Raw genomic sequence first — 15765 nt, forward strand, 5'->3', positions numbered from 1 at the left:
CGAGAGCATAAAATCACTAGGTGTCGTTGTGTTGAACTAAGGTTGCTATAGCAACAAGAGGATCTACTTTGTTATTTATTTCTTTATCCCTGGTTTGCCTCACGCTAGCAGAATTTAGAATGTACATGTTCATCTATAGATAAGATACTACTCCGACACATTTGCTATTCTTTATAAAGTATTTTGGTTTACTGTGGTCTTGCCTCTCACCTGTCAACAGTTCTCAGAGCTTGAGGGGTTTACTAGATATTAGATACAGGTGACAGAACATTACAGAACTGCATTACTAAACTACAAACAATACAGTCACTCTCAATACTTATATTTTGTAAAATTGTTCAATTAAAGCGAATCTGAGTGGTGGAACAGTCTTTTATTTTATTTATTTTTTTACAAATTAAAGATGTGTAGCTTTAATGGATGAGCATAAATTATAATTTACATTTTCATCTTTGGATGAGGTTTACCAAAATACATTTATGCATTTATGCAAAGATTTTGAGTTACTCTTATCACATTTCATTATGGCCAAAGAAGGGATAGAGTATCCTAGTCCATGTTCCAGACAGGAGTGGATGTGGCACCTCTTCTCCATGTTGAAGAATGGTATCTGTCCTCCCTACTAGTCCACTAACACTCCCAGCTTCTCAGGTTTCAGTTCAATGGGAAGCTCATCAACACTTTTCAGTTCTCCATGATGATAACATGCTCCAGTAGCCATTCTCTGGATACTTTAGTAGATGAACCTTTGTTCTTTGGGTCCTGTGTGACTCCAACACTCCACTGAGTCTTCCTCCCCAAGTCAACCTCCCACTAATGTTTACCTGTATCATATCCCTCCATTCCCAAGACACACTTCCTTCCCAGAAACCTCTTCCCAGGACCCTTTTCTAAGTTGTTCTTCCCAGGTGTCCCAGTAGTCTCTTCTTTGTGCTTTTCTTTAAACTTCACACATTTGTCCTGTCCTGATATACTGTGAGACTGGGATGCGCAGTGTCAGGGTTGAAAGTCCATCCACTGAAATGAAGTCGTTTCAGATTCAACACACTCCATCATAAACTGGTAATCCATATACTTAAAAACATATTTAGTGTCTTTAGAACTATGATATATTTAAAAGTACATAATAAACTATGGTAAGTAATATTTTGAAAAATATAAAATATATTTATAAAACACTGTGGTGTGTGTGTGTGTGTGTGTGTGTGTGTGTGTGTGTGTGTGTGTGTGTGTGTGTGTGTGTGTGTGTGTGTGTGTGTGTGTGTGTGTGTGTGTGTGTGTGTGTGAAAAGAAAGTGGTTGGTTTGAAATCAACTGCATGATCAACAATTAAACTCCAAACTATGACGGAAAAGCCAATTGCTCAACTAAACAGCATGGTACACAAAATGATAAATAACATTTATTTTGCCAAATAACATAAAAGCCAAAAATGTTTCCAGTAAGTCCTGTCTACATAACCATATTTAAAAATAACTTACTATATCAATAAGTGTTGGGCATTGATGTAAGAAATGATGGTAACTCTATAGTTTATAATACTGTGTATACTCATAGCATTGTTTTTAACAAGGACTGCATCCTTTTTGGTGAGTTCTGCAAGAACTTGCCTTCCCTTCACATTTGATGATGTTTTATCAGAAAATACAATTGGTGAAAAGTCTTGGAATTGAAAAGAGTGATATAAATATAATTTAAAAAACGAATTAAGCATGGTACAAACATGTTTGGGCATAGACAACAGCACAAAGGGTAAGAAGGTAGAGACAACAATACATCACACAAAGCAGCCACAACTGTCAGTAAGAGTGTCCATGATTGAGTCTTTGAATGAAGAGATGGAGATAAAACTGTCTAGTTTGAGAGACGAGGAGGGTTAAAACATTTAGTTGGCGCTCACTATTTGATTTCTAGAAAAACAATCCTTTATCTAGTCTTTCCTTTTTTTCAATTTGCTCCACTTTTTGGTTTGCTCCCTGTCTTTAAGTTTGGTGAGGGTTTTTTATTTGGTTTGCCTATTATTGGGCCGATTTAGTGGGCGCTCACGTGTGGGTGTCTTTTAGGTCCGAATTGTTGTTGCTAGTGAATTTTCAGTGGACACCCCCATGAGTGTCTTTCAGAACCCCTCATAAAACCCTGGTTTCTGGCTGGGGAATGTAATCATCCGTATAGGCTGTGTGTGATCATTAGCTGGCTAGCCGTAGCTTATTCAAAGAACCCATAAAGAATATAGGCTAGAAATAATTTGTATTATCTTTCATATTTTTTTATTATGTTTTATGTATGACAATTTTAGTTGTGAAAATATAGCCTCGTTGGTGCTTTTCATCTGCACAAATAGCCTAAGGAGAACATAGCCAAGTGGCTTTTGTAGGCTGCCATTTACTTTAACGATTTTACATTTGAGTGTCATTTCTATCACTTCACAGTATATCGCCGGTTAAGCTACTAACACGGTAGGGATATATATATTGCCGGTTAAACTACTAACACGGTAGGGATATATATAGCCGGTTAAACTACTAACACGGTAGGGATATATATAACTGGTTAAACTACTAACACGGTAGGGATATATATAGCTGGTTAAACTACTAACACGGTAGGGATATATATATCGCCGGTTAAGCTACTAACACGGTAGGGATATATATTGCCGGTTAAACTACTAACACGGTAGGGATATATATAGCCGGTTAAACTACTAACACGGTAGGGATATATATAACTGGTTAAACTACTAACACGGTAGGGATATATATAGCTGGTTAAACTACTAACACGGTAGGGATATATATAGCTGGTTAAACTACTAACACGGTAGGGATATATATAGCTGGTTAAACTACTAACACGGTAGGGATATATATAGCTGGTTAAACTACTAACACGGTAGGGATATATATAGCTGGTTAAACTACTAACACGGTAGGGATATATATAGCTGGTTAAACTACTAACACGGTAGGGATATATATATCGCCGGTTAAGCTACTAACACGGTAGGGATATATATAGCTGGTTAGACTACTAACACGGTAGGGATATATATAGCCGGTTAAGCTACTAACACGGTAGGGATATATATAGCTGGTTAAACTACTAATGCGGCAGGGATATATATAGCCGGTTAAACTACTAACACGGTAGGGATATATATAACTGGTTAAACTACTAACACGGTAGGGATATATATAGCTGGTTAAACTACTAATGCGGCAGGGATATATATATATATATTCGGATAAACTACTACCGCAGATAAGGAGGGGAGTGGTTTGTGACAAGATCCACAAGAGCAGCTGCTCACCAATTTGTCAACTCTTACTCAGTTACACCTCCAACACTGCCAAAACAAGAGCTATGCAGTTGTTGGCCAACGCGGGTTAATGCTGCAACTGATTGAAACCTGCCCTTTGTCACACATAAAATAATGTTTAATTTATAAATCACAACATTTCATGCAGAATCTATTTGAATTGCATATGTCCATGTCAAGTTCATGATCTAAAAATCACTTTGTTACAATATTTTTAAACAAACAATTTATGATTAAATCTGTGTATCATGACACAAGACGAGACCCAGATGCAGACACAGGAGGCAGATGGTTGGAGTCTAAGATGTTCAATAATCCAAAAAGGAGTAAGAAAGAGACTGGTCGTGGACAGGCAAAAAGTCAAAACCAGTTCAGAGTCCAGGAGGTAGGGAGCGGCAGGCAGGCTCGAGGTCAAGGCAGGCAGAATGGTCAGGCAGGTGGGTACAGAGTCCAGAACAGTCAACGGTCAAAACCGGGAGGACTAGAACAAGAAGAATAGCAAAGGCAGGAGTACGGGGGGAAAACGCTGGTTGACTTGGAACATACAAGATGAACTTTCACAGAGAGACAGGAAACACAGGGATAAATACACTGGTACAGAGAGACAGGAAACACAGGGATAAATAGACTGGAGAAAACAAGTGACACCTGGAGGGGGTGGAGACATTAACGAGGACAGGTGAAACAGATCAGGGTGTGACACTGTGTACAAATGTATTTTTTAAATATTTATTAGACCCCAGAACAGCAGTCTTGACATTATAATTTGTGCTTACCTATGGCTAATCTTGTGGTTTGATCCCCGACCAAGTCATACCAAAGGCTTTAAAAATGAGACCTGATGCGTCTCTACTTGGCTCTCAGCATCAAGGAGATGCATTGGGTTAAGGCCCTGCGATAGACTTGTGTCCTGTCTAGAATGTGTACTTGTACATCATGCTGCTTTTCGCTACAGAAACAGGAGATAGGCTCCTGCTTCTATGAGCCTTTCTGGCTTGTACAAGGTTACTTATTATAGCTGATTACAAACCTTCCATATACATACTTTGTTATGTAAGAGCTGGCATAAACTGATTGATCCTCATGATCACAAGGTATAAACTGATACACATCCAAGTCTTAAAAGCAATATTTTATTCTTCACAAATCAATACAGCGTACAGTAAATGTGCATGAAGGGAGGCATAACAGAAAAAATACGACTGAAATAGCTGTCCATTATATTCAACAAAGTTGAAGACGAAGAATAATAAGTCAATGCCTTGTTGGTCCTGTGTGGCTCAGGTGGTAGAGCATAGTGCTTGCAATGCCAGGGTTGTGGGTTTGATTCACAAAGGGGACCAGTTAAAAAAAGTATAAAACTGTATGCACTCACCACTGTAAGTCACTCTGGATAGAAGCGTCTGCAATTTTGTTTAGATGTGACGAAGAGACACATTTTGATGAGCAGCACAAATCATCATACAATTATATCCATAAAGCAAATGCCTAAATATTACTGTAGTGACAATTACTCCTATTCATGTATGGCATATTAATCATCATCAGTGTAGTTAAGACCACTCATGTTTAGCTCTCCATCACAATAAAGTAGCCTATTGACAGATGTAGAGGTGATCCTTAATGCTTTAGATTGTTTAGTTTCAATGGACAAAATTGTGATTGCATCTGTATCATTGTTCCAGGGTGAGAAAAGTGGGCGGACCTCATCCTCATAACCTGGTCCGTTGATAAATGAGTAGATGAGTGAACCATCTTCTGCATTAAAGAAAGTCACCTTCTTTTCCTTATAATCTAGATAGATACCAACTTTATCTGGAATACCTTTCTCAAGAACATGTTCCTTATCATCCATGGCTTTCAGTCTTCCCCCATTGGACAGCCTGATTACCCAGAAGCCATTGGCAGGGCTGAGAACCAACTGTCCCTTCCTGTTAGCTGTTGCCTTGGTAACACCAAGTACCCAGTCATCCTTCTTCGCCACATTCACCTCCCAGTAGGCCCTCCAAGCACGGCCCATAATGCCCAGCACATAGGGATCCTCATCAAACATGTTATCACTACACGGTCTCTGTGGTGTTTCCTTTATCCAGCGTACTGTTTTCCCATCTATCAGTAGGTTAGGGTGAGCGGTGTCCACATCCAGAGTTACATCCACTGAGGAAAGAAAACAGATACACACATACCGTTGATGACACATTTTTCTTATTTTGATCTTAAAAACCTCTAAGCCGTTGGGGTGGAGGGCTACTAAGCTAACATATGGAACTGTTTTAAGACTGTAATACCATGGATCATTTAGCTTTTTGATTTAGAATTGTAGGACCCCTGTAAGGTATAAAATATATATATAATATTTGATAAAAAAATACCAGTCAAAAGTTTGGACACACCTTCTCATTCAAGGGTTTTTCTTAATTATTTCTATTTTCTACATTGTAGAATAATAGTGAAGACATCAACACTGTGAAATAACACAGAGTCATGTAGTAACCAAAAAAAGTGTTAAACAAATTAAAATATATTTTAGATTCTTCAAAATAGCCACCCTTTGCCTTGATGACAGCTTTGCATACTCTTGGCATTCTCTCAACCAGCTTAATGAGGAATTATTTTCCAACAGTCTTGAAGGAGTTCCCATATACGCTGAACACTTGTTGACTGCTTTTCCTAAACTCTGCGGTCCAACTCATCCCAAACCATCTCAATTGGGTTGAGGTCGGGTGATTGTGGAGGCCAGGTCATCTGATGCAGCACTCTATCCCTCTCCTTCTTGGTCATATAGCCCTTACACATCCTGGAGGTGTGTCGGGGCAATGTCCTGTTGAAAAATGTATTATAGTCCCTCTAAGTGAATACCAGATGGGATGGCGTATCGCTGCAGAATGCTGTGGTAGCCATGCTGGTTAAGTGTGCCTTGAATTCTAAACAAATCACTGACAGTGTCACCAGCATAGCACCCCCACACCATCACACCTCTTCCTCCATGCTTCACGTTTGCAACCACACATTTGTTTAACCTTTATTTAACTAGGCAAGTTAATTAAGAACACATTCTTATTTACAATGACAGCCTACTGGGGAACAGTGGGTTAACTGCCATGTTCAGGGGCAGAACGACAGATTTTTACTTTGTCAGCTCGGGGATTCGATCCAAAAACCTTTCGGTTACTGGCCCAATGCTCTAACCACTAGGGTACCTGCCGACCCACACATGCGGAGATCATCCATTCACCTACTCTGCGTTTCACAAAGACACGGCAATTGCAACCAAAAACCTCAAATTTGGACTCATCAGACCAAAGGACAGATTTCCACCGGTCTAATGTCCATTGCTCGTGTTTCTTGGCCCAAGCAAGTTTCTTCTTCTTATTGGTGTCCTTTAGTAGTGCTTCCTTTGCAGCAATTCAGCTATGAAGGCCTGATTCACGCAGTCTCCTCTGAACAGTTGATGTTGAGATGTGTCTGTTACTTGAACTCTGTGAAGGATGTATTTGGGCTGCAATTTCTGAGGCTGATAACTCTAATGAACTTATCCTCTGCAGCAGAGGTAACTCTGGGTCTTCCTTTCCTGTGGCGGTCCTCATGAGAGCCAGTTTCATCATAGCGCTTGATGGTTTTTGCGACTGCACTTGAAGAAACCTTAAATTCTTTACATTTACCAGATTGACTGACCTTCATGTCTTAAAATAATGATGGACTATCATTTCTTGTTGCTTATTTGAGCTGTTCTTGCCATAATATGGACTTGGTCTTTTACCAAATAGGGCTTTCTTCTGTATACGACCCCTACCATGTCACAACACAACTGAATGTCTCAAAAGCGTTAAGAAGGAAAGAAATTCCACAAATTAACTTTTAACAAGGCACACCTGTTAATTGAAATGCATTCCAGGTGACTACCTCATGAAACTGGTTGAGAGAATGCCAAAAGTGTGCAAAGCTGTCATCAAGGCAAAGGGTGGCTACTTTGAAGAATCTCATATCTAACATGTATTTTGATTGGTTTAACACTTTTTTGGTTACTACATGATTCCATATGTGCCATTTCACAGTTTAGATGTCTTCACTAATATTCTACAATGTAGAAAATAGTAAACATAAAGAAAAACCCTGGAGTAGGTGTGTCCAAACGTTTGATTGGTACTGTTATTGTTTCAACTGCTGATTGTCCCTTGGTTATTGTTTGGAAAAGGTGACAAAATATTAATAGCCATATGTAAGAAAAATTATAATAAATAGCTTAGTACCTTCATGTAACTTCTCATCTGAAAAAAATTAGGAAAATGAAAACAGAGAAGTGCAATAACAAAGCTCACATTTCATTCAAACTATCATCCTGATGAGCATACTGTATAAGAAATAGAGTCATTACCGGTTGACTGCTCCATGGTCTGCACTGATGCATCTACAAGTGAATCAAAAGAATTCAAATATATTAACCTGGAAATACACAGTAAATAACAGGTATGCTGCACTTACTGTATGGTATATCTTGATGTAAAAGTATGTCTTATGTATGTGTGTGTAGTTTACATTCCTTACTGTACCTTGCATAGGGGGTGATGTGGTAGACGTCTTTGGCTGTTCAAGATCTGCAGTGTTATATCATTCATGTAAAAAAAAAGACTTCCTCGTAATTTGATAAAACATTTTTCATCTGAAATACTTAAATACTAGAAATCATATTTTAAATGTACATCATGGGGATTTTCTACTTTTGAAGGATTTTTTTTCTTCACTATAATTATTTTGGATGTCTGCTCCTGTACAACGTGTTCTTCAAATCACATAGTTATGACCAAATGTCAAAAGATATTACTTTGCTCTTTTGAACTAGACAATTATTAAATCCACCATTATGAATTTAATGCAGCAAATACAATCAACATAATGTACCTGTGTCGTTTTCAACAGGTCTACTGCAACAGCCACCTGTACAGGGAAGAAAATGCCGTGTAATCATGATCTGATAAAGAGATATGTATCTTTCTTCATACATTAGTATATTAGTAATAGTTGTAATGATATTAATTAGGATGGGAGATATATTTTTTGGGATATATATTTCTTTTTTTTCTTATTTTCTTACATTATTAAAGGAAAACTCCACCCAAAACTATCTTTTAGTAGTTATTTCAGTAGTCCATTGTTGATATAGTCCCAAAATGTTTTATATGTCAGCAATCATTTTGAAGATATGTAACTTTCTAAACACAGACATCTGGCCCGCATGATGTAATTTGCATCACATGATGCTGCGTTAGGCATCACATGATGCAAAATGCATCATATTAGATCGATTTCTGTATTTTGGAAGTTACATATATTAAACTTGATTGCTGACATATAGAACATTTTGGGAATATATCGTTTTTGGGTGGAGTTTTCCTTTTAATAATGTAAAAATACTGACTAAAACGTATAACCCCAAAACATATCTCCCTCCCTAATTGGCTTTTATTTTATTTTAAGAGTGTACAGTTTCATCTATGCAGCAGATTTACCCATTATAGCTAACAGTAGAGGAGGACCAAGTTCAGAAACAGCTGTGTACTGTATTCTTCTTCTGTGGATAAAAACATAGGGAAGAAGTGAGGAGAGATACTGGTAAATGCTGCAAGCAGTAGGGCAAATTACATAAAGGTTGCTGTTAGAATTATCTAAGGTAGAGACACACAGTGCCTTCAGAAAGTGTTCACACCCAGTTTATTTTTTCCACATTTTGTTGTTATAGCCTGAATTTAAAATGTATTACATTTAGATTTTGTCAAATTGATCGACACACAATACCCCAGAACGTCAAAGTGGAATTTTGTTTGTATAATGTTTTGAAAAAAAACATTGAAAAAAATTCTTGAGTCAATAAGTATTCAACCCCTTTGTTTTTATGGCAAGCTTAAATAAGTTTGACCAAAAATGTGCTCAACAGGGAAAACCATAAAAAATGACACACCCTCCTAAAACTGGTTATAACTCCAGTTCTGTTCGTTATATTAAGATTCTAACAACGACAGTGTGTTAAATAGAAAAAAACTACATATACACAAAAGTATGTGGACACTATTTCAGCCATACCCGTTGCTGACAGGTGTAAAAAAATCAAGCACACCGCCATGCAATCTCCATAGACAAACATTGCCAGTAGAATGGTACTGAAGAGCTCAGTGACTTTCAACTTGGCACCGTCATAGGATGCCACCTTTCCAACAAGTGAGGTTGTCAAATTTCTGCCCTGCAAGAGCTGCCCCTGTCAACTTTAAGTGCTGTTATTGTGAATTGGAAACGTCTAGGAGCAACAGCGGCTCAGCCGCAAAGTGGTAGGCCACAAACTCACAGAACGGTACCACCAAGTGCTGAACGTATAGCTTTCAAAAATCATCTATCCTCGGTTGCAACACTCACTACCGAGTTCCAAACTGCCTCTGGAAGCAATGTCTGCACAATAAGTGTTTGTTTAGCTTCATGAAATGTGTTTCCATGGCCGAGCAGCCACACACAAGCCTATGATCACCATGCGCAATGCCAAGCGTCGGCTGGAGTGGTGTAAAGCTCGCCGCCATTGGACTCAGTGTAGCAGTGGAAACGCGTTCTCTGGTGTGAAGAATCATCTGGGTTTTTGTCGGATGCCAAGAGAACACTACCTGCCCGACTGCATAGTACCATTTGTAAAGTTTGGTGGAGGAGGAATAATGGTCTGGGGCTATTTTTTCATGGTTCGGGCTCCTTTGTTCCAGTGACGGGAAATATTAACGCTAAAGCATACAATTACATTCTATGTGATTCTGTGCTTCCAACTTTGTGGCAACAGTTTGGGGAAGGCGCTTTCCTGTTTCAGCATGACAATGCCCTCGTGCACAAAGCGAGGTCAATACAGAAATGGTTTGTTGATCGGTGTGGAAGAACTTGACTGGCCTGCACAGAGCCCTGACCTCAACGCCATGGAACACCTTTGTGATGAATTGGAACACAGACTATGAGCCAGGTCTAATCACCCAACATCAGTGCCTGACCTCACTAATGCTCGTGGCTGAATGGAAGCAAGTCCCCGCAGCAATGTTCCAATATCTAGTGGAAAGGCTTCCCAGAAGAGTGGAGGCTGTTATAGCAGCAAAGGGGGAACCAACTCCATATGAATGCCCATGATTTTGGAATGAGATGTTCGACAAGCAGGTGTATGTAGTGTATTTGGGAAAAGTCAAGGATAAGGGGGACATGACTTTAAAAATGTCCATGAGTACATTATGATGCTCTCTGTCTATCTAGTGTTAATATACACAATCACAAAGAAAACCATTCATATTTTGTTTAGGAAGGTCAAAAACATGATCCATGACAATTTATTTAAAAACAGGTTCATTAGAAACCTTGGAATCTGCTCTTTCTGATAGGGTATAGCAATTAAAATGCCTGGCCTGCATGGACCTCTGTAGGATGATATGGAGAAGTCATATTTGGAATGACCTGTTCCCTTCTTTGTCAATGCACCCTGCGCTGGTCATCAGTCTATAGTTTCAATATAGTTCAGGTTTTGATGGGCCAGCTGTGCAGGACACTGTTGTCTTACAATCAGCAAATAAACGATGGTCTTATTTTAGTATTCACAGTCTATGCGCTTCTGGACCAATCAATACATTTTCTGACTGACTATAATTTACATTTGGTGTCCTGAGGTTTCTAATGACCTATTTTAACAAATAAATGTACCCATTTATGATTTATTATCGAATATTTACATAATTGAGAATGTAACGGTCATGATGACCGTCATGGCCATTCTAGTAGTTATGGAATTGTGCCGCTCCTAGTGTTAAAAAAGATGTGGCAAAGAAATTCACTTTTTGTCCTGAATACAAAGCGTTACGTTTGGAGCAAATCCAGCACAACACATCATGAAGTACCACTCTTCATATTGTCCAGCAAGCAATGCTTTTAATCAGCAAGGACTATGGACTTTTTTAGGATAAATAGAAACGGAAAACAGCACACAGGCAAAATTGTATAGGAAAACCTGGTTCAGTCTGCTTTCCAACAGACACTGGGAGACTAATTCACCTTTCAGCAGGACAATAACCTAGGCCAAATCTACACTAGAGTTGTTTACCAAGATTACATTGAATGTTCCTGAGTGGCTTAGTTACAGTTTTGACTTAAATCAGCTTCAAAATCTATGGCTTTCTAGCAATGATCAACAACCAACTTGACAGAGCTTGAAGACTTTTTTTTAAATATTGGGCAAATATTGTACAATCCAGGTGTGCAAAACTGTTAGAGACTTAAATACATTTTAATCCCACTTTGTAACACAACAAAATGTGTAAAAAGTCAAGGGGTGTGAAACACTTTCTGAAGGCACATTCTTTATAATCTGTTCAGGTGAAAAGACAAGATAATCATTGTTTTACCCTGAAACACGGATTGTACTGAAGCTAATGCTGACCATAAAACATTGATCAAAAAGTATCATTGCAGGAAACTCTGTATGCTATTCTGAAATATAGTACTGTCGTTTCAAACTCAAGGGCAGAGAGATGAAATTGTGGAATAAACGCAATCACTATAATGCTTACAAATGTGAGCAATATTTCACACAAATGGTTTAGATAATAACTGAATGAATTGGTATAAAATGCTTTTGATATAATGATAAAGTGTTAAGAAATAAACAAATAAGTAATCAAAGAGCACAGGAAATGAACTAACGTTTCACTAACATACTACCTGACAAAGGAGATAATTGTGTACAACAGGAAAAAAGAGGACCGAGCACGCCCCCATTCTCATAGATGGGGACGTAGTTGAGCAGGTTGAGAGCTTCAAGCTCCTTAGTGTTCACATCACCAACAAACTATTATGGTCCAAGCAAACCAAGACAGTCATGAAGAGGGCACGACAAAACCTATTCTCTTTCAGGAGACTGAAAAAATTTGGCATGGGTCCTCAGATCCTCAAAAGGTTCTACAGCTACACCATCGAGAGCATCCTGACCAGTTGAATCACTGCATGGTATGGCAACTGCTTGGCCTCCGACCGCAAGGCACTACAGAGGGTCGTGCGTAGCTAGTTAGCTGGCTAGCTAATACAAGTCAATGCAAACGTAGCTAGCTAACACAACCTGATACCAGTGCTGGAGGAGGCCTTATCAGCATGTTGTTTGTGCAACAGTATCTTCTAAATCAAAGAGGAATAGGCGAAGCATCAATATGTTGGCTATATGAATAAAGATGTAATGTAGCCAAAGATTATAGGGTCCCCTAGGAAACACGGAACATCACTTTGGTTCCTACCCTGTCACAATCACTCGTCCATGGCATTTTCATTCGTTGTCATGTCAAACAACACTGTATTCAAAGTGCCCACATTTATATTCTAATTACAGAATTAGACAATACAAACACCCTAGACGAGACAAAAACACACAAACATCCCTCATGTCACACCCTGACCTAACTAAAATAATAAAGAAAACAAAGATAACTAAGGCCAGGGCGTGACAATATAGTCTCGCTATTGTTATTTTACTGCTGCTCTTTCATTTCTTGTTACTTTTAATTCTTATTCTTATTCATATTTTTTGTTTTTTTTAACTACATTGTTGGTTAGGGGCTCGTAAGTAAGCATTTCACTGTAAGGTCTACACCTGTTGTATTCGGCGCATGTGATTAATACAATTTGATTTGATATTTCAAGGGATTTGTTTGAAAAAATTGTCATGTTCAGTAATAATAATAAAAAATGCTTTACCTTGGTTCTCTCTGATACGAGTGTCTCGTTCATGAATGTGCCCTCGGAATGGAATCTACTCAGATTAAGGAGGTAATCATTAATAGCAGCTAACAGATTGACAGCACCATTACAGTTGTGCACAAAGTCCACAATGACCCAAACACCATACAGCGAGCAGTTATGCTAATGTTTTCATGACCTGATTTATAGTGTTGAATTTTTATACATTTCAGTTTGGGAGAGATACAACCTGTTTTCACATACAGAGTGTAATCACTACATCCTCGGACATCTTATACTTTTGCTTAATGCTTGGAAGTGGTCATATGAGAACCAAAAGCTGGAGATAAGTAATCACTTCATTTCAGCTAGTTACTGTTTAACCAAAAGCAAGGTATCCTGATACTGTATTATGGTGCTATGTCAGCGGTCCGGTCACAAATTTCCTAGGTTGCAAAGCTCAAGATGGATATTTTCATTTATTGGCATAGTAACAAACCCCCACCTCAGGACCCATGCGTCCATGACACAAACTGTTCACACCACTCTTGTTGGCGGAGACAATTTTGCCGTTTTTAACCTGTGTGGTGGTCATGTTTTTATTATTCACCCAATGTTCGCAGGTCTGATGGACCCACAACATTATTGGGTTTTTAAAAACAATACCGCCATAATAATAGCATTACTTAGATGTTGACTTAAATCAATTACAAGCAATATAGACAGCATACATGGTTCATATTTGCCATTTACCTCTGCTAGATCACATTTATTAATAAAAGTGCTTTTCGCTATTCAGATCCTTCCAAGCTCTACCAGCTTGGGTGGGGAACATCGCTGCACAGCTATTTTCAGGTCTCTCCAGAGATGTTCAATCTGGTTTAAGTCCGGGCTCTGGCTGGGCCACTCAAGGACATTCATAGATTTGTCCCGAAGCCACTCCTCCATTGTCTTGGCTGTGTGCTTAGGGTCGTTGTCCTGTTGGAAGATGAACCTTCGCCCCAGTCTGAGGTCCTGAGTACTCGGTAGCAGGTTGTCATCAAGAATCTCTCTGTACTTTGCTCTGTTCATCTTTCCCTTCCATCGTTTCAGCTCCAGTCCATGCAGCTGAAAACAATCCCCACAGCATGATGCTGCCACCACCGTGCTTCACCGTAGGGATGGTGCCAGGTTTCCTCCAGGTGTGACGCTTGGCATTCAGGCCAAAGAGTAAAATTTTGGTTTCATCAGACCAGAGAATCTTGTTTTTCATGGTCCGTGCCCTTTAGGTGCCTTTTGGCAAATTCCAAGTGGGCTGTCATGTGCCTTACTGAGGAGTCGCTTCCGTCTGGCCACTCTACCATAAAGGGCTGATTGGTGGAGTGTTGCAGTGATGGTTGTTCTTCTGGAAGGTTATCCAGTCTCCACAGATGAACTCTGGATCTCTATCAGAGTGACCAACGGGTTCTTGGTCACCTCCCTTCTTGGTGCTTCCACACTTATTTCACTTAAAAATGGAGGCCACTGTGTTCTTGGGGACCTTCAATGCTGCAGAATGTTTTGGTACCCTTCTCCAGATCTGTGCCTCGACACAATCCTGTCTCGGAGCTCTACTGGCACCTAAGAGGATGGCTGACGTTTTACATGCTCCTAACCGACTAACTTTGTTAGTTTTTTTGCGTTGTTTATAACTTATTTTTTTTACTTACTGTGTACATAATGTTTCTTCTACCGTCTATTATGATCGAAAATAACTTCTGGGCATCAGAACAACAATTACTCACCATGAACTGGAAGAAGCTTTTTCCTTTAATGAGTACGACGAGAAGGATACACTGCTTTCCTGGGAACAGGGGCGCAGGTCAGGCTGCCTTCTGAGAATCCGTAGGCGAGCGAGTAAATTCCCACTGTCATCCATTCTACTGGCTAACATGCAATCATTGGAAAATAAAATTGATGAATTACGATTACGATTATCCTACCAACAGGACATTAACTGTAATATCTTTGTTTCACTGAGTCGTGGCTGAAAGATGACACGGATAATATAGAGCTGGCGGGATTTTACATGTACCGGCAGAACAGAGAAGAAGCTGGGTGTGGGGGTGTGTGTCTTTTAGTTAATAACAGCTGGTACACAATGTCTAATATTAAAGAAGACTCGAGATATTGCTTGCCTGAGATAGAATACCTTATGATAAGATGTAGACCACACTATCTACCAAGAGAGTTCTCATCTATATTATTCGTAGCCGTCTATTTACCACCACATACCGATGCTGGCACTAAGACCGCTCTCAACCAACTTCATAAGGCCATAAGCAAACAAGAAAATGCTCATCCAGAAGCGGCGCTCCAAGTGGCGGGGGACTTTAATGCAGGCAAACTTAAATCAGTTTTACAAAATTTTAACCAGCATGTCACATGTGCAACCAGAGAAAGATTTTAAAAAGAAAAACTCTGGACGACCTTTATTCCACACATAGAGATGCATACAAAGCTCTCCCCCGCCCTCCATTTTGCAAATCTAACCATAATTATATCCTCCTGATTCCTGCTTACAAGCAAAAACTAAAGCAGGAAGTACCAGTGACTCACTCAATACGGAAGTGGTCAGATGACGCGGATGCTTCGCTACAGGACTGTTTTGCAACCACAGACTGGAATATGTTCCGGGATTTATCCAATGGCATTGAGGAGTATACCGCCTTAGTCATCAGCTTCATCAATAAGTGCATCAAC

At 39.3% G+C, this 15765-nt stretch overlaps 1 protein-coding gene across 2 annotated transcripts; it reads right to left on the reverse strand.

The window, feature by feature from the left end:
* Positions 1 to 4431: 4431 nt before the first annotated feature.
* Positions 4432 to 13192, reverse strand: LOC120030338 (butyrophilin subfamily 1 member A1-like). 2 transcript variants are annotated; one of them, XM_038975712.1, is made up of 7 exons: positions 13063 to 13192; positions 8826 to 8887; positions 8218 to 8253; positions 7869 to 7913; positions 7694 to 7726; positions 7569 to 7586; positions 4432 to 5475 (listed from the first exon to the last, which is right to left on the reverse strand). In XM_038975712.1, the coding sequence occupies exons 2-7, from the start codon at positions 8827 to 8829 to the stop codon at positions 4853 to 4855; spliced, it is 759 nt and encodes a 252-aa protein (XP_038831640.1). In that variant the 5' UTR covers positions 8830 to 8887; positions 13063 to 13192; the 3' UTR covers positions 4432 to 4852. The 2 variants fall into 2 exon arrangements, with proteins under 2 accessions (XP_038831640.1, XP_038831641.1); XM_038975713.1 differs by lacking the exon at positions 7569 to 7586.
* Positions 13193 to 15765: the final 2573 nt, after the last annotated feature.

Source organism: Salvelinus namaycush, chromosome 36 (assembly GCF_016432855.1).
Source record: "Salvelinus namaycush isolate Seneca chromosome 36, SaNama_1.0, whole genome shotgun sequence".
NCBI classification, from domain to species: domain Eukaryota; kingdom Metazoa; phylum Chordata; class Actinopteri; order Salmoniformes; family Salmonidae; genus Salvelinus; species Salvelinus namaycush.